General features: G+C 38.8%; 1 protein-coding gene across 3 annotated transcripts in view; it reads right to left on the minus strand.

Annotated features, from left to right (window-relative positions):
* NFX1 (nuclear transcription factor, X-box binding 1) overlaps positions 1-18,496 on the minus strand; it is a 77,434-nt gene that overhangs the window by 11,297 nt on the left and 47,641 nt on the right. For 2 of the 3 annotated variants that reach the window (XM_012656487.1, XM_012656504.1), the window contains exons 12-19: positions 11,296-11,378; positions 10,165-10,273; positions 9,495-9,614; positions 7,239-7,318; positions 3,954-4,184; positions 3,060-3,133; positions 2,153-2,254; positions 1,454-1,495 (exon numbers count right to left, since the gene is read on the minus strand). In XM_012656487.1, the coding sequence (XP_012511941.1) occupies positions 1,454-1,495; positions 2,153-2,254; positions 3,060-3,133; positions 3,954-4,184; positions 7,239-7,318; positions 9,495-9,614; positions 10,165-10,273; positions 11,296-11,378 (841 nt within the window). The remainder of the gene's footprint in view (positions 1-1,453; positions 1,496-2,152; positions 2,255-3,059; positions 3,134-3,953; positions 4,185-7,238; positions 7,319-9,494; positions 9,615-10,164; positions 10,274-11,295; positions 11,379-18,496) is intronic. The other variant, XM_012656495.1, reaches the window with a different exon arrangement.

Genomic DNA, 18,496 nt, shown 5'->3' on the forward strand with positions numbered 1-18,496 from the left:
CTAGTCTCAAACTCCTGAGCTCAAACAATCCGCCCGCCTCGGCCTCCCAGAGAGCTAGGATTACAGGCATGAGCCACCGCGCCCGGCCATAAGAATATTCTTGACAGCTTTATTTGTAACAGCCCAATACTCATAACATCATACATACAACTTTTTTTTTTTGAGACAGAGTCTCGCTCTGTTGCCTGGGTTAGAGTGCCGTGGCATCAGCTTAGCTCAAAGCAACCTCAAATTCCTGGGCTCAAGGGATCCTCCTGCCTCAGCCTCCCGAGTAGCTGGGCCTACAGGCGTTAGCTGCCACGCCGGGCTAATTTTTTGTTTCTATTTTTAGTTGACTGGCTAATTTCTTCTATTTTAGTAGAGAGGGGGTCTTGCTCTTGCTCAGGCTGGTCTTGAACTCCTGACCTCGAGCAATCCTCCTGCCTCGGCCTCCCGGAGTGCTAGGATTACAGGCATGAGCCACCACGCCCGGCCCACACATACAACTATTAACAGTAGAACAGATAAATGAATATTAATACAATAAAATATCATGCAGGAATGAAAGTGAACAAAGTGTTGCTACACGCAACAAAAGGCGTGAATGTCACATATGTAATGAAAAAAGCCACACAAAAATAATACAAACCAGGGCCAGGTGGAGTGGCTCACGCTTGTAATCCTAGCACTCTGGGAGGCCAAGGTGGGAAGATTGCTTGAGGCCAGGAGTTCAAGACCAGCCTGAGCAAAAGTGAGACCCCCCCCCCCCCGCCGGTCTCTATAAAAAATAGAAAAATTAGCTGGGCGTGGTAGCATGTGCCTGTAGTCCCAGCTACCTGGGAGGCTGTGGCAGGATAATTGCTTGAGCCCAGGAGTTTGATGTTGCAGCGAGCTATGATGACACCACTGCACTCTAGCCTGGGCGACAGAGTAAGACTCTGTCCCCAAACAAACAAACAAAACCTATATGATTTCATTACTTAAAGTTCAAAAACAGAAAAGCTAAAATGTTAGAAGTCGAGATAGAGGTGATATCTTTGTAAGGTACAAGAAAGGGTTCTGTTAATTATTTTTCACCTGAGTGCTTGGTTACACAACTATATTTACTTGTGATGATTCACCAATCAGTACACTTCTAATCTTCTATATGTATGTTATACTTCAATACAAAAGTACACTAAACATTGTTTTAAACCTTTTATCTCTGTTGGAATCAGGAAGTTGGCTAGTAAGTATGCTGTGATATGTGATGTTTATACCATGCCCCAAACCACACAGCTCATGTTTCTGAATATGCTGAAATCACCTGAGTGGTTTATCCTTAGACAATTCAATTCTTGATGCTAGCATTTCTCTTCCTCTTCGATAGCCATAAAAGACTCAGAGCAGTGTTGAATGTCTTAAGGGTTGCTCCCTCTCATTAATTTTACAGAGCTCAAGGGCAAGCAGATAAAAAGCAGTTGAAACTACTTACTTTTTCCTTTCCATGGCTGAACACTCCTCATCACACTCCAGCCTTGATGAGCAAATAAAAAAAATAAAGTCAGGGTACAGGCTTTATAGCTCCTATCCAGCAAGAAAAGAAGTCTTAGATAGTCAACCTGAAAACAGCTGATTCTTGCCAAAGGACATCTCCTCAGGCCAGGAAGAGCCTGTAAGGCCACCTACTCTTCAGGTTCCACTAGCACCCTTGCCCTAGGAATTTCATCATCTCCCTGGGACCCCAATCTAGGAATGGCTGCCTGAGGTCTCTCTCAAGGACAGGTGGGCAGGCTTCTGGGTTATGGGGGTCGAGGAGTTCTCAGGTGGGCCTCAGAGTGTTTCCTGGCTGCTCAGCCCCCAAAATGCTCCCCAAGTGTCCCCCTAACAGCCCCACTTCCCTTTCTAGACATAGCCACCACTCTGGTTCTGTATTCTCCTGTGGGTCAGGCGCGACACATCTAGATCTCTGCTTCTAGCTACTGTCTGTAGTGAGGCCTGGAAGGTCTCCTCTAGTCTTAGCTATATTTTGAGTAGGATTCATTGGGGTTGGAGTGGGCTTGGCCTCTTAACATCAAATGCCTATTGAACACTTACTGTGTGTGCCAGGCTCTACTGTGGGGGGTTGAAATAAATGAATGATCCTCTAGTCTAACTGAAGAAAGAAGGCATATATATCCATTTTAAAAATTACCTGGCTTGTTGAACTTCCTTCTTGGTAATTAACTTGCTGATCTCCACTGAATCACCAAGCTGCATGTCTGTTATTTTAGAGGCCATGGAAATAGCAGCTATTCTGAAATATAAAAATAAAGAGAAGAAGAGGCATTGCAGTTTCACAAGAACTTGCCCATAGTGGGGATGCAGAAGACCTCTTTCAAAGCAAATCTACCGCGCGACAATCTGTGTGGCCCTGGAAGCCCATCTTTTATGAACTACCTGCATGTTATGTCCTATCTCCTCAATTAGATTCTAAGCAGCTGTACAGGAAGCAGTGAGGTAACCCAACTGCTCAGTACCTCCTTGAGCATCCAGGCCAATGCGTGGCACCCAGTAGGTATTCAAACACAGCCAATCTGATCTCTGTATACTCTTAAAGTCCTATATCTATGGCACATCTCTGCATCTAACCACAGATACACACAACCATTCATTCTCTAACACCTCTACCTCTGTACTCAGATCCTATATGACTTCATAGGTCCCAAGGCTTCAGGAGGCTGCAAAGATACCTCATGAAACAATTAGAAACCCCCATACCAGGGGAGGAGCACAGGATTTAGCCCTGGCTGTGCCACCGACCAGTGGTAGAATGTTAAAGCAATTCACCTAACTTTAGGGCATATTTCCTTTTTATGTAATAAGAGCAAGACAAAAGAAGGAGGAGGAGGAGGAGGAGAAATAAAAAGGCTATTTTACAAATTAAAGTTAGGGAAGAAAAAGTACATAAGGCAGCACTTTTTCTTTGAACCAAAGAAACTAGATTTTAAAAAATTTCTTCAAAAAACTTTCCAACCTCTAGAAAAGCTGCAAGTATTCTACAATAAACACATGTATCCCCTTCACCTAGGTCCACGAGTTAATATTTAAGTAGCACTAACCTTTGATAAGTACTGGACGCTTCAGAGCAAATCACCATCTCTTTTCTTCGTCCACATTCACACTGTAGCTCTACCTGAAATCAGATTAACATGGAGCAACTTTAGCACATGGGAACCAGGTGAATATGCAGGTTTCACTTTTAAATCCTCTCACAGATCAAATCATGGCACAGAATAGAGAGTGAGTGGCAACTCTCCAAGACAGAAGCAGCTAACCACATATGCAAATTAACAACACAGTAGTTGACATGCTAGGAGGGAAGTGTCCTGGTCACGATGTCCCTTTCTGGAAACTATTATATTTCTGTTCTTAATCCTGGCTGACGGGGCAGATCTAGATGAAGTTTTCACCACTGATCTAGAGGCGGACACTTGACCCCGACCCAGCTGAGGCCTAGCCAACTCCACCTCATCCCACTGCTTTCCCCTTCTCAGGGTGGCCTTGCCTTGCCCCACAGGCTAGGCTAACTCTCCCATTTACATGCTTTCACAGCACCCTCCATGAGGATATGACGACTCCTCCATGACACAACAGTCATAATTAGTTAACTGAGTGATCATTTACTGAGTATGTATCCCATCAAATTGTGAGGAACCATGTGTCTCTTGCTTGCTAATTTAGCCCCAGCACGTTGGATAATGTCTTATACAAGGGAGGCAGAGACTGTGGTCGGGTGGCAGTGAGTACTTGCTGAATTAAAAGGCCAAAGCAAGCTGGGTGGCCAAAAGCCTACATGACTTATATCACCTTTCTCTTGTTAACTTGCAGTTCCTTGCAACCAATGACCCCTGATGAAGAGGCATGCCCAGGGGCTACTGCAGACCATTCTTGACTCACTAGCAGCCCCAGAACCACAGTCAACACCCCATCAAAATAGGGCCACAAATACCTACCTTGGCTTTACAAGCAGTCACAGGGCAGGGTGAGCTGGGGTGGCAGGGTGCCATACACTGGTGGCCACAGTCAGCTCTAGGGGTGGTGCAGGGCTGCTTACAGGCCTCATCCACAAGACATTCTCCTTTGTGACAGAGTCTCTGACACTTGTGCATCCCACACGGAAGCGTGGCACTGCAGGGTAACCCGCAAGAGATATCAACCAGGTGACAGGGTATGTTGCTTCGTAACTAGGAGAGACAGAAATAGCCAGATTCTCATCTCCATGTGGGATTTGGGGTAACTTCTAACTTCCTCTTAAAACATTTCTGAACTTTTAAAATATTTTTTTAAAAAGCTCTTTTTACCTGAAAAAAAATTAGTTTGATTTTCAAAGTTTAAAAGGTTAGTTTGAGCAGAAAACAAATCTGAACTTTCATTTAATAATAACGCTTGTTATGAGCCAAAGGAATTGTGGCAGCAGTCAAAATGTAACCTGGGACATAAACTTTCCAAGGTGGCAACAAGCAAATGGAACCGGATAACTAGGGAGTACTTGAAAGTTGCTAAGACTAACCAAGAGGATCAGATATCTTTCCCCTCCTATCCAAACTGCTATGGCATTGAGTTGACAGACTAACCCTTGTACTGGCTGTGGTGGAAGGCAACCTCGGCCCAGGGTTCCGAGACTGCTGACAGGGTTGTTTTATGTGATTAAATATTCAGATCTCCTCACATCTCCCAACTCATGGTCTCCAGAGCTTCAGGCAGTCCTGTCCTTCAAAAAATTAATAGGCAACAGGCAATGGAACCCCCAACTCATTTTTTCCTTAAAAAATTGCCTGCTTCTAGGCTTTCCAAATGCAGGAAAAAGCTGCTGGAATTTTACTCCTGTGAGACCAAAGGTTGCTCTTATATATTCACTCAAATTCTTTCAAGAACCCTCAAAATGAGAAATATACTTCTACTGCAGTGACACATAACTTCCACTTTTGAAGAAGCTTCTAAAGGCTAGGACAAACATGCTTCCAATAACTCTGGAATCAGTATTTGGTAGAATGTAGTTCCCAATCATTAAACCTTACCTATTCTACTGCCAGGGTGATAGGGATAATTTTTGTACACACTCTGCCCTGTCACTCCCTCCCCACATTATTTGCCTATTGTCTCACTATTCTTTAGGATGTTACTTCCTCCAGAACACCTTCACTGGGTAGGGAGCCCTTCTGTCCCCCTCAGTACTCTGTATTTCCCACATCACTGCAATTGTCTATGTGTCTGCCTCCCACCCCAAAGTGAAGGCTCCATAAGGGCAGGGGTCACATAGGTCTCATTCACTTCTGAATCACCCAAATCTAGCCTGTCATCTACCACACAGTAGGGACTCAATATTTGAATAAAGTTTGAATAAGTCATCAACACAAAGATGATACATGGATGTCTTAGAATGGATAAGCTCAAAGAGGAAGTGAGATTTATAGAGGAAGAATAAATATCAAGGACTTGAGAACCACCCACAGGAAATAAGTGGAGAAAAATATGTCCATCAAGAAAAGAAAAGAATACTGAAAGCATGTTGTTACAGATGTCAAGAGAGTGTCAAGAATTGTTGGCCAACATGTTATAAAGTAAAAAGAGTAGGTTATAAAACAGTGTAATCTTAAGCAGAGTAGGGAAAAGTGTTTATCACACATGCCTAGTAGTTTATACACCACAAAGTTAAGAAGCATTTCTTTCTCAGTAGCAGAATTATATCTTCTCAACTGTCTACAATGAATATGCATTTTGTTAAATAAATTTTAAGTGTTTTAAAGAGTCTATAAAACTCCTTGACAATGCCAAATATGGCTTAGAGTTTAGGAATGAGGGTGAAAGTCTTTCAGGGTACCAGCAATATGGAAGTGTAGGTGAGACTAGAGGAAGGCACATTGGCCCAGTGGTCAGGATGGGCAGTTGCACAGGGCATAGGGAGAAGGAACAGTGGCAGGTGGTGGAGAGTCCACCTCTACTCTTTGGATGCTCTCACTGAAACACCGTTTCCCAGGCTGGCAACCTCTCCCCATGTTGGTTAATCTAGAAGTTCTCTCTGAACACAGTACATGTTCTCAAGGCCAAGTGGTTGAATTTCATTTGGTTGTAATCCGATTAAAAAATAAAAGCAAAACAGATTCAAAATGCTCCTACTATATGATTCTGCTTATGTGACATTCCTTTTTTTTAATTTTTAATTTTTTATTTTGGGTACATAATAGCTGTGTATCTTTATAGGGTACGTGTGGTGTTTTGATACAGGCATACAATCTGAATTAATCAAATCACGGTAGTTGGGGTATTCATTACCTCAGGCATTTAACATTTCTTTGTGTTAGGAACATTACAATTCCACTATTTTAGTTATTTTAAGGTATGGCCTAACTTATTATTGATTATAGTCACTTTGTTGTGCTATCAAATACCATTCTAACTATCTAACTATATCTTTGTACCCATTAACCATCTCTACTTTATCCCCTCCTCTCCAACTCCCTTTCCCAGCCTCTGGTAACCATCATTCTATTCTGTCTCCATGAGATCAATTGTTTCCAGTATTTAGCTCCCACATATGAGTGAGAACATATGAAATACGTCTTTCTGTGTTTGGCTTATGTCACTTAACATAATGTTCTCTAGTTCCATCCATGTTGTTGCAAATGGCAGGATTTCATTCTTTTTTTGGCTATATAATATCCCATTGTGCATATGTACCACGATTTCTTTATCCATTATCTGTTGACGAACACTTAGGTTGATTCCCTACCTTAGCTATTATGAATAGTGCTGCAATAAACATGGGGGTGCAGGTATCTTTTTGATATACTGAATTCCCCTCCTGTGGATATATACCCAGCAGTGGGATTGCTGGATCATAGGGTAGTTCCTATTTATGTGACATTCTGAAAACGTAAAACTATTGGGACAGACAACTGATCATTGGTTGTCAGGGCCTAGAGGTGGAGTGGGGGATGACTATAGAGGAACATGAAGGAGCATTTGGGGGTGACCGAAAGGTACATCTTAACTGTTGTAGCGATTGCATGACTGTATGTATGCTTCTGTTAAAACTTGCAGATCTGTACACTAAAAAGGGTAAATTTTATTGTACACAAATTTTATTTAAAAAAAAAGAAAAAAGAAAAAGGGCAATAGAAAGCTTCTACTTAAAATACATTTGAGAAATTTTGAGACTAACAACTCTTAAATAATTAAATCATAAATCTCTTTGGTCCTGTGGCTGCAAAGATGAACACTTGAGAGAGAAAACTTACCTCATGTTTGCCCATGCACCACTTCTGAGTTAGGAAAGTGCAAGGGGGACACTTCTCCTCACTGTGACAAGAATGATATACTGCAGAAAGAGGAAGGCAACATCAGGAATAATTTCTAAATAAAGCAATATTACACATATTATAAATGGCATATGACATGAAACTTTAAAATTCAGGAGCTGGGAGTACTTTTTTAAATGGTCACAGGAAAGTAAAAAGTACTTGGCTCTACATTAAAGTGTTGAAGGATTACTATGGTGAGAAAAAGAAACCCAACTGAGGAGGAAGAGACGTGCCAAAATACAGAAGCAGAGGAGACAGTTTTCCCACCTCATCTCTTGCAGCACAGCCACATGGTCTGTTCGTTCTCTTGTATCAGTTTTTTCGGCCCTACCTTACACAGCAACTGCTCACTTTTGCTCTTAGATCTTTGCTATTGATTCTGTCTAAAATGCTTCTGCTGACTCCTTCCAATTTCTTTATTGCTTATATGGGGCAGTTCATCAAAACTCATCTCCTAAAACAAAGCCTTCCTTGGCTGATCACACTCTAGCCTGAGCTCCCTCACACTCCCTGATGGTTTCAGCGCTTATGTAGATGGGTTGCTGCCATCTTCGTAAGAAGGTTGGTTTTGTCACTTGTCATGTGTATTTAACTACCATCCCTCTTCCTCTCAGGGAGAACATAAGAACGTCAAGATCATGTGCTATTTTTTTATTCTTCTGAAGCTCCCTGTGTCTGCTATATATACAACAAACATTTAAGAAAATGGCAATGTGGGCCAAGCATGGTGCCTCATGCCTGTAATCCCAGCACTGTGGGAGGCTGAGCAGGGAGGATCGCTTGAGCTCAGGAGTTCAAGATCAGCCTGAGCAAGAGGAAGACCTATATCTATGAAAAATAGAAAAAATTAGCCGGGCATGGTGGCAAGTACCTGTAGTCCCAGCTACTCAGGAGGCTGAGGCAGGAGGATTGCTTGAGCCCAGGAGTTTGAGGTTGCTGTGAGCCAGGCTGACACCACGGTGCTCTAGCCCGGGTGACAGAGCAAGACTCTGTCTCAAAAAAAAAAAAAAAAAAAAAAAGAAAATGGAAATGAATGCTGAACAAAAAGCAGGCTAAAATAACATAATTGACACAAATGGTTACCTTCTTACTATGGATATTGCCCACCAGGATTTGGACTTCATCTGTAACATCTTCAAGTGAGTGTAAAGGAAGGAATGGGTGGGTATTTACTCTATGCTGGCATGAATGCCGCAGCAGGGCCTTGCAAACTATGCTGGGAGGGCCATCCTAGGGTCCCCAGGGAAGGAACGAATTTTTCACTTCATGAGGAATTTACTTAATTCTGTTTTACTCTATTAACTTAAAAAATTGAGAGCTAATTTTGTCTATTTATAAGTCTGCATCATATGGTCAGACTTACTGTGAGTATCAAATCCGGTGCCTTGAGTTATTACCGGTTTGCCTCTGGGACTTGGTAAAATAAAATGATGGGCCCAATATGGTCCTAGAGGAAAGCCAGCAACTAGACTTGACAGACATGAAAAACGGGTGACGTCAAGTAGCTGTTGGCCTGGTAGCTCAGTAGTTTATCAGAGAAAAACTGGAAATAACTTACTGTCCGGCAACACAAGTCTGACTGAATAAATTATGGTGATCCATGTAACAGGACACTTAACTGCCATTAAAAATCTATATTGTAGAAAAATACTCATTGACAAGGAGAGAGATTAAAAATATTAGTAAGAGGAAAAAGCTGCTTCAAATTATTAAGTACAATAGGTTCCCACTTTTATTTTAGGAAAAAAATGCAAAATATGCACTAAAGTGTAACTCTTCAAAGGTGACGTAATAGATGATTTAATTTCAATCTTTTGACTTTATCTCTATTTTCTTTATTTTTATATAATAAATATATTGCTTCTGTGACAAGAACAAAAAACAAGTCACTTCTAATTTTGTAAAAAGATGCTCAACTTTCAAATATGCACCAAAGTGGAGCCCACGAAGAAAGAAATTCCTGAGGCAAGAACTTTTCAGGTGTGTTTGACATCCTTAGAGCAAAGCAATGGAGGGCACTATGATTCCCAACTGTGGTCCAGATCACACATCCACCTTCACAGAAGCAGCCCCTGAGCATGGGGAGCAGGGGGAAGCCATCACAGCATGACCTTAGAGCAGTGAAGACACAGCAACATCCTAAACGACATGGTGTAAGCAGGTTGGGAAGTGTGGCTGTAAGATGAAACTCACTTGGATGGTCACATTCATGGACTCTGGCACAGGTCTGGGTACACTCAGGGGGCCTAGTACCACAGGGAACTGGAGGGTAGATCACTGATGCACCACAGTGGCAGGTTAATTCATCAAAACCTGGTGGGGCAGCAGGTGAAACAGAATAATCGTTCACGAGTTTGAGATGTGCATATACATATTTATACATACATATTTTTATGCTTGTATTTTTAGAGGAGAAATTTTTGGTTTTTCTTTTTTAATTAAAGCTGAGCAGGTAAAAAAGGCACACACACATATGAATTGTTCCACTTACTACTATGAACATGACAACTTCTCAGTACTTTTCCCAACACATTTCTAATTAGATTGGAGGTTGTATTAATGATTATTTAATATCACAATACAACATTTGTCTGTATAAAAAATACAAAACTTTTAGACGTGGTGGCATGTGCCTGTAGTCCCAGCTACTCAGGAGGCTAAGGCAGGAGGATCGCTTGAACTCAGGAGTTGGAGGTTGCAGTGAGCTATGATAATGCCGCTGCACTTTAGCCTGGGTGAAAAAGTGTGACCCTATCTCAAAAAAAAAAAAAAAATAAAAAATCCATACCAATTTAAGCAAATCAATCTTTGAAAATATATTATGCCTGAATTTCTAGAAGACTCTTATAATGAAGACACTCACTGGCTTGCCAGCATATCTGGCAGTTCCCACGATGACAGGGTTCTTCACACCTATGAAGGCCACAGCAGAGTTTCCTCCCACAAATCAAAGGACACTTGTGCTCCTTATCCTGGGAAGAGAGATTTATAGTTGTTCCCAAAATGGTCTCCATTTTATATTTTCCATAACAAGCAGATTAATAAAAATAAAGCTCTATATATTTATGGATGAAATGAAGTCTGAGAATAGCTTCAAAATAATCAAGAGAAGGGGGAATAGGTGGGGATATGGATGAAACAAGATTAGTTACGAGTTCATCACTACTGAAGCTGGATGTTGTGGATGTGGGACTCGCTATACTGTTCTCTCTGCTTTTGTATATGTTTGAAATTTTTGATAATAAGAGGAAGTCATCAAGCCTTAAAACTGGTTTACAAGTCTTGGTTATAGCACAACTTTATCACTCTTTACTCTGTCAATATATAAATTTTAAAAATAATAATTATGTATTTTATATACATACATATACGTGTATATGTACTACCTTGCCGGTCATCTTGTTTATATATGTATGTATGTACATATACACACATAATACACACATATACATATACACATATATGTACACATAATATATATGACAAGATAACACATTACCAATAACCAGGTAGTGTATCCTTTAATTAGTTCCATAGAGGTAAAATTTCAAATAAAGAAATTTGCTCCGTTTAAAAAATGTCATACTCATTTTATCTCCTGACATGACCTAAGGGATATATGAAACCTGAAGCCTGTGTTGCTAAGTCTAGGCCAGCCTGTGTTGGGACAACACACAATGTCCTGCCGAAGACTGTGTGTTCATCTAGTCGTCTTGAGCTCTGGGGCCTGAGGCCTTCTGTCTTTCCGCTTTCTTTTCCTCTGTGTTGCCACTAGATGCCACTGGCTGAATTCTTGAGCTGGCTGAGGCCTTAAAAGGCCCAGTCTGTCTCCCTGCTAAGTGGGTATAGGGACTATGAGAAGTTTCTGACTGCTGCTTATGGGTCCCTCCTAATGATTTCTCAATCTGGGCTGCATTCCAGATTGCTGAGGCTTCCAGAAGCCCAGTACCTGGATAAAATGAATCTGAATATGTCTAACGATAAGTCTACTTACCACACAGCATATCTCGTTACATTTATGCCGTCCACACAACCGTTTCTTGTTACACCGCTTGTCACACATAAATGTAGCATCTGCTGTAGACAATTAAAAAGAAAAAAACAGGCAAAGGATATGAAGATTCATTCAACAAATATTTGAGTGACTATAGGCTGAAAAATTAAAAATGTAATAATGTAAATAAATTAATGATAATGAAAATACATATTAAAACATCATTTTCACTTGTCAAATTGTCAAAAATTAGAAAAGAAAATAGCAAGACTGATTAATACACAGCATGGGTTAAGCTGTGCACTCATCTTAGTGGATGGGGGTATGAACTTTTGGAGTACAGTTGTCCCTTGGTATCTGTGAGGGACTGGCTCTAGGATCTCCCTTAGATAGCAGAATCCACAGATGCTCATTAGCATATAACCATCCTCCCTGATACTTTAAATCATCTCTAGATTATTTATAATACCTAATACAATGTAAATTATACATAAATAGTTGTATTGTTTAGGGGATAATGACAAGAAAAAACTTTGTACATGTTCAGTACAGACACAATTTTGTTTTTTTGAATACTGTCAATCTGTGGTTGGTTGAATTCATGGATATGGAACCCATGGATGAGGGCAGACTCTATATATGTATCTATAAAAAATTTAAGTTGTAATCCCATTTTAAGAAATCTTTTCTACAAATACACTTTCAGAAGTGGTTAGGACACCAAAGGCATAAGCAACAAAGAAAAAACATATAAATTGACTTCATCAAAATCCAAAGCTTTTGTGCATCAAAGGACACTATAAAGAAAGTAAAAAACCAACCCACATAATGAGAGAAAATATTTGCAAATATATCTCAGAAGGGTCCAGGATTTAAAATATAAAGAACTCTTTTCACTCAACAACAAAAAGACAAACAAGCCAATTAAAAATGGGCAAAGGACTTCCAGAGATCCTTTCTCAAAGAAGATATATGAATGGCCAGCAAGTCCATGAAAAAATGTTCAAAGTCATTAGTCATTAGGGAAATGCAAATCTAAACCACAATGAGATATCACTTCACACCCACTTAGGATGGCTATAATTTCAAAACCCAGAAAATAAGTGTTGGCAAGGATGTGGAGAAATTGGAACTCTCAAACATTGCTGGTGGGAATGTTAAATGGTACAGTTAATATGGAAAATAGTACGGCAGTTCTTCAAAAAATTAAACACAATAACTGTAGGATCCAGCAATTCTACTCCTAGGTATAGATACCAAAGAAGTAAAAATACGTACTCAAACAAAAATTTGTGTACAAATGTTCACAGCAGCACTATTCACGATAGTCAAAAAGTGGAAATAATTCAAATATCCATCAACTAATGAATGAATGTGGCATAGTCATAAAATAGAATATTATTCAGCTATAGAAAGGAATGAAGTACTGGTATGTGCTACAACATGATAAACCTTGGAAACATGCTAAGTGAAAGAAGCTGGGCATAAAAGGTTATATATTACATGACTCCATTTATATAAAATATTCAAAAATGATAAATCCATAGAAACAGAAAGTAGATTAGTGGCTGCTTATGGGGAGGCTAAGTGGAGAGTGACTGCCTAATAAATACAGGATTTGCTTTTGGGGTGATGAAAATGTTTTGGAACTAGATTATGACTGTACTAAATGCTACTGAACTGTACATTTCAAATGGTTAATTCCACGTCATGTGAATTTTAACTGAAAAAAAAAAGTGGCCTAGATGCTGAAGTATTTATGGATGAAAGGATATTTGAGACTTGTTTTCAAAGTTCTTCAGCTAAAATACAATGTAGAAATAGAGGGATGGATGAAATGAGAGATAAAATGTTCACAACTGATGATGATAGGTGATAGGTATGTGGGGGATCATTATACTAACTAGTCTCTCTACTTTCATATGTGATTGAAATTTTTCATCATAAAGTTATAAAAAGTGGGACAGGATAGATACTGCATTATTACTAATGGGGGAAAACTGGAGACAGCCTAAATGACCATCAAAAGGGCCAATATGAACTATAATATGGTAGACCCACATGTGGAATACTCTGCAAGAGAGAGCACTTTGTACACTAATATGGAAAAATGTCTTTGATATATCAGTGAGGGAAAATACCAAGGTACAGATTAGTATGAACCAAAATTTAGGGGAAAAAACAAAACTATACTGACATATTTATACAAACAGAGTAAAACATCTGAAACCGTACCTAACTAACTACTGAGAGTAGTTTCATCAGGGGAGTGGAACTAGGAGGCAAAAATGGGGTGAGGGCATCTTTTCATTTTTCACTTTATATAGATACATATATACATATACATATATATATATATATTTACTCCAAAGGTGTATTTTTTCAAATTATGTCTTTAATAACCAAAATTTTAATATGGTTTTCAGGCAGATATTGCTGGTTACTTCCCAAATAGTCACCCCCTGCCTCCTTCAGGCTAAGAGAACCTTAATTTTCTTCAGAAGTTGAGTGTCTATGTGCTCCTTAGTTGTAGGGATGAATGCTGACTAGTCTTGCTCACCACAGTAATTCCAGTCGCTTTGCTAGTGACAGGTTTACACTGAAGCATGTGATACAAAGTATACTGAGGATCTTTCAGGACTACTTTCCTTGCTCTAAAAAAGGAAGAGAAGAAGCTGGGCACTGTGGCTCACACTTGTAATCCCAGCACTTTGGGAGGCTGAGGCAAAAGGACTGCCTAAGGCCAGAAGTTCCAGACCAGCCTGGGCAACATAGTGAGACCCTGTCTCTAGAAAAAATAAAAAAAATTAGCCAGATGTGGTGGCACGTGCCCATAGTCCCAGCTTCTCAGGAGGCTGAGACAGGAGGATTGCTTGAGCCCAGGAGTTTGAGGTTGCAGTGAGCTATAATGAGGCCACAGCACCCTAACCCAGCCCAGGCAACAGAGTGAGACCCTGTCTCAAAAAAAAAAGAAAGAAAGAGAAGATAGAGGAGGTGGAGCAAGATGGCCAAACAGTAAATAAAACCCTCCAGAGATCAAAGATCATCCCCCCACAGGAACACCGAATTTATTATTCATGTAAGAAAGCACCTTCATAAGAGCCAAAAATCAGTCCGCCAAGGCAGTAGTAGGTACCACCAGGAGGCTGTAAAAGTTGCAGCATTACTGGGCTTGGGGGGCCCTCTAGTGCTGATATGGCCACAGTGATCAAAGACTGAGATCACAACTCTCAATTCCTTTTGAATATCTGGAAAGCCTTCTCAACAAAGAGTTCAAACAAGGCCAGACTGTGAAGATCAGAATAAATTCCAAACTCTTCAATACCCAGATATCAACAAACATCCACAAACATCAAGAACATACAGATTGAACTCCTTGTTCTGCTACTTTATCCCCTTCTCACTATTGCACTTGATTAGCCTAAAAAAAACCAAAAAAACCCCGAAACACCAAGAACACCTAGGAAAACATGACTTCACCAAATAAAAGGTAGCATGACCAAATCCTAGAGAGATGGACATATATGACCTTTTAGACAAAGAATTTAAAATAGCTCTTCCAAAAAAGCTCAATGAACTTGAAGACAATGAAGATAAGGAATTTAGGAGCCTATCAGAGATATTCAACGAAGAGACTTAAATAATAATAAAAAAACCCTCAGAAATTCTGGAGCCGAAAAATTGAACTGACAAACTGAGAAATGCATCAGAATCTCACAACAGCAGAACAGATCGAGCAGAAGAAAGAACTAGTGAGCTTGAAGACAGGCTATTTGAAAATACGCAGTCAGAAGAGAAAAAAGAGAATCAAAAAAGAACAAAGCATGCCTACAAGATTTAGAAGATAGCCTCAAAAGGGCAAATCTAAGAGTTATTGACCTTAAAGAGGAGGTAGAGAGAAAGACTGGGGTACAAAGTTTATTCAAACAAATATAATAATAGCAGAGAACTTTCCAAATCTAGGGAAAGATCTCAGTGTTCAGGTACAAGAAGGTCACAGAACACCAAGCAAATTTAACCCAAACAAGATTCAAGGCATTTAATAATCAAGCTCCCAAAGGTCATGGATAAAGAAAAGGTCCTAAGAGAGGCATAAAAAAAGAAAAAAAAATAACATATATAGGAGTTCCGATACATCTGGCAGCATACTTCTCAGTGATAACCTTACAGGCCAGGGGAGAGTGGCATGACATTTTCAAAGTGCTGAAGGAAAAAAACTTTAATCCTGGAATATTACATCCTATAAAAACATTCCACAAACATGAAGGAGAAATAATGACTTTCCAAGACAAACAAAAGCTGAAGGATTTCATCAACATCAGACCTGCCCCACAAGAAGTGCTTAAGGGAGCCCTTCAATCTGAAAGAAAAGGATGTGAAAGAACAATAAGAAATCATCTGAAGGTAGAAAACTCACTGGTAACAGTAAGTACACAAATACAGAATATTGCTATAATAGCAGCATATAAACCACTTATATCTTGAATAGGAAAACTAAAAGACAAACTTATCAAAAATAATAACTACAACAATTTTTAACCGATAGATTATATAAAAAGATATAAATGGATCCTTTTGTAGTTCATAAGCATGATGACTGCGTGTTCATGTGCATGTGTGAGATGTGCCTCCCTCAAACCTTGTTATGATGTCGGCACACATTACCCGTCTGACATGAAAAAAAAAAGATATAAATGGAAACAATGGAAACAACAAAAAGTCAAAAAGTGCTGAGGGGGATGCAGTTAAAGTGTAGTTTCTTTTAGCTTTCCCTGTGCTTGTTTGTTTCTTTGTTGTAAGCAGAGTTAAGTTGTTATCTGTTTAAAATAATTGGTTATAGGATTTTTTTATAAGCCTCATGGTAACCTCAAATTGAAACACCTACAACAGATACACAAAAAATGAAAGCAAGAAATTAAAACACATTACCAGAGAAAATAACTTTCATACAAAGAAAGACAGGAAGGAAGGAAAGACGGAAGGAAGGAAGGAACAAACGAACAGAGGATCACAAAACAAACAAATCAAATGACAATATGGCAGTAGTAAGTCTTTACCTATGAATAACAATGAATGTAAATGGACTAAACTCTCTAATTGAAAAACAGAATGTTTGAATGGATAAAAAAACAAGCCTCAACTATATGTTGTCTACAAGAAACCTATTTCATCTATAAAGACATATACAGACTGAAAATAAAGGGATGGAAAAAGATATTCCATACAAATAGAAACCAAAGAGTAGGAGTGGCTACATACTTCTATTAGATAAAATTGATATCAAGACAGAAACTGTAAAAAGAGACAAAGAAGGTCATTATATAATGATAAAGGGGTCAATTCAGCAAGAGGATATAACAATTCTAAATATTACTATATAGGCACCCAACACTGGCACCCAGATATATAAAGCAAATATTATCAGAACTAAAGAGAAATTCACCCAACACAATAATAATTGGAAAACTCAATATCCCACTTTTAGCATTGGACAGATTATCCAGACAGAAAATCAACAAAGAAACATTAGACTTAATCTGCGCTATAGACCATATAGAACTAATAGATTGTTTCATCCAACAGCTGCAGAATACACACTCTTCTCCTTGCTCATGGATCATTCTCAAGCACAGACCATACATTAGGCCAAAAAACAAGTCTTACAAAATTCAAAAAAAGTGAAATCATATCAAGTTTTTTCTCTGACCAGAATGGAATAAATCTAGAAATCAATAACAAGAAGAACATTAGAAACTATTCAAGCACATGGAAATTAAACAACATACCCATGAATGATCAGTGGGTCAATGAAGAAATTAAGAAGAAAATTTAAAACTTTCTTGAAACAAATGAAAAAGAAAACACAACATACCAAAACATATGGGATACAGCAAAAGAAGTACTAAGAGGAAAATTTATAGTAATAGATGCCTACGTCAAAAAAGTAGAAAAACTTCAAATAAACAACCAAAGGCATCTGAAAGCACTAGAAAAGCAACAGCAAACCAATCCCAAAATTAGTAGAAGAAAAAAAATAATAAAGATCAGAGCAGAAATAAAGGAAATTGAAACCGAAAAAACAACACGAAAGATCAATGAAATGAAAAGTTGGTTTTTTGAAATGATAAAGAAAACCGACAAACCTTTAGCCAGACTAAAAAAAGAGAAGTCCCAAATAAATAAAATCAAACATGAAAAAGGAGACATTAAACTGATACTGTGGAAATTCAAAGGACCATTAGAGACTACTATAAGCAATTATATGTTAATAAATTGGAAAACCTAGGAAAAAATGGATAAATTCCTAGACATACAACCTACCAAGATTGAACCAGGAAGAAACAAAAAATCTGAATAGATGCTTAACAAGTAATGAGACAGAAGCAGTAATAAAAAGTCTCCCATCAAAGAAAAGCCCAGGACCTGATGGCTTCATTGCTTAATTCAAACATTCAAAGAACTAATACCAATCCTAGTCAAACTATTCCAAAAAATCAAGGAGGAGGGAATACTCTCAAACTCATTCTGCAAGGCCAGTATCACCCTGATACCAAAACCAGACAAAGAGACAACAAAAAAAGAAACTATAGGCCAACATCTCTGATGAACATAGATGCAAAATCCTCAACAAAATACTAGCAAACCAAATTCAACAACACATTAAAAGATTATTCATCATAATCAAGTGGGGATTCATCCTGGGGATGTGAGGATGGTTCAACATACACAAATAAATCATTGTGATACATCATATGAAGAAAACAAAGGACAAAAACCATATGATCATTTCAACTGATGCTGAAAGTACATTTGATAAAATCAACACCCCTTCATGATAAAAACTCAAAAAACTGGGTATAGAAGGAACATACCTCAACATGATAAAAGCCATATATGACAGATCCACAGCTAGTATCATACTGAACGGGGAAAAACTGAAAGCCTTTCCTCTAAGATCTGGAACAAGACAAGGATGCCCATTCTCACTGCTATTATTCAACATAGTACTGAAAGTTCTAGCTAGAGCAATCAGATAAGAGAAAGAAATAAAGGACATCCAAATTAGAAAGGAAGAAGTCAAACTGTCCTTGTTTGCAGATGATATGATCTTATTATCTAGACAGAAACCTAAAGACTGCACCAAAAAAAAAAAAAAACAAAAAAACTATTAGAACTGATAAACAAATTCGGTAAAGTTGCA

This window comes from Propithecus coquereli, unplaced genomic scaffold, assembly GCF_000956105.1.
Source record: "Propithecus coquereli isolate 6110/MARCELLA unplaced genomic scaffold, Pcoq_1.0 Scaffold114, whole genome shotgun sequence".
In the NCBI taxonomy this organism is placed as follows: Eukaryota; Metazoa; Chordata; class Mammalia; order Primates; family Indriidae; genus Propithecus; species Propithecus coquereli.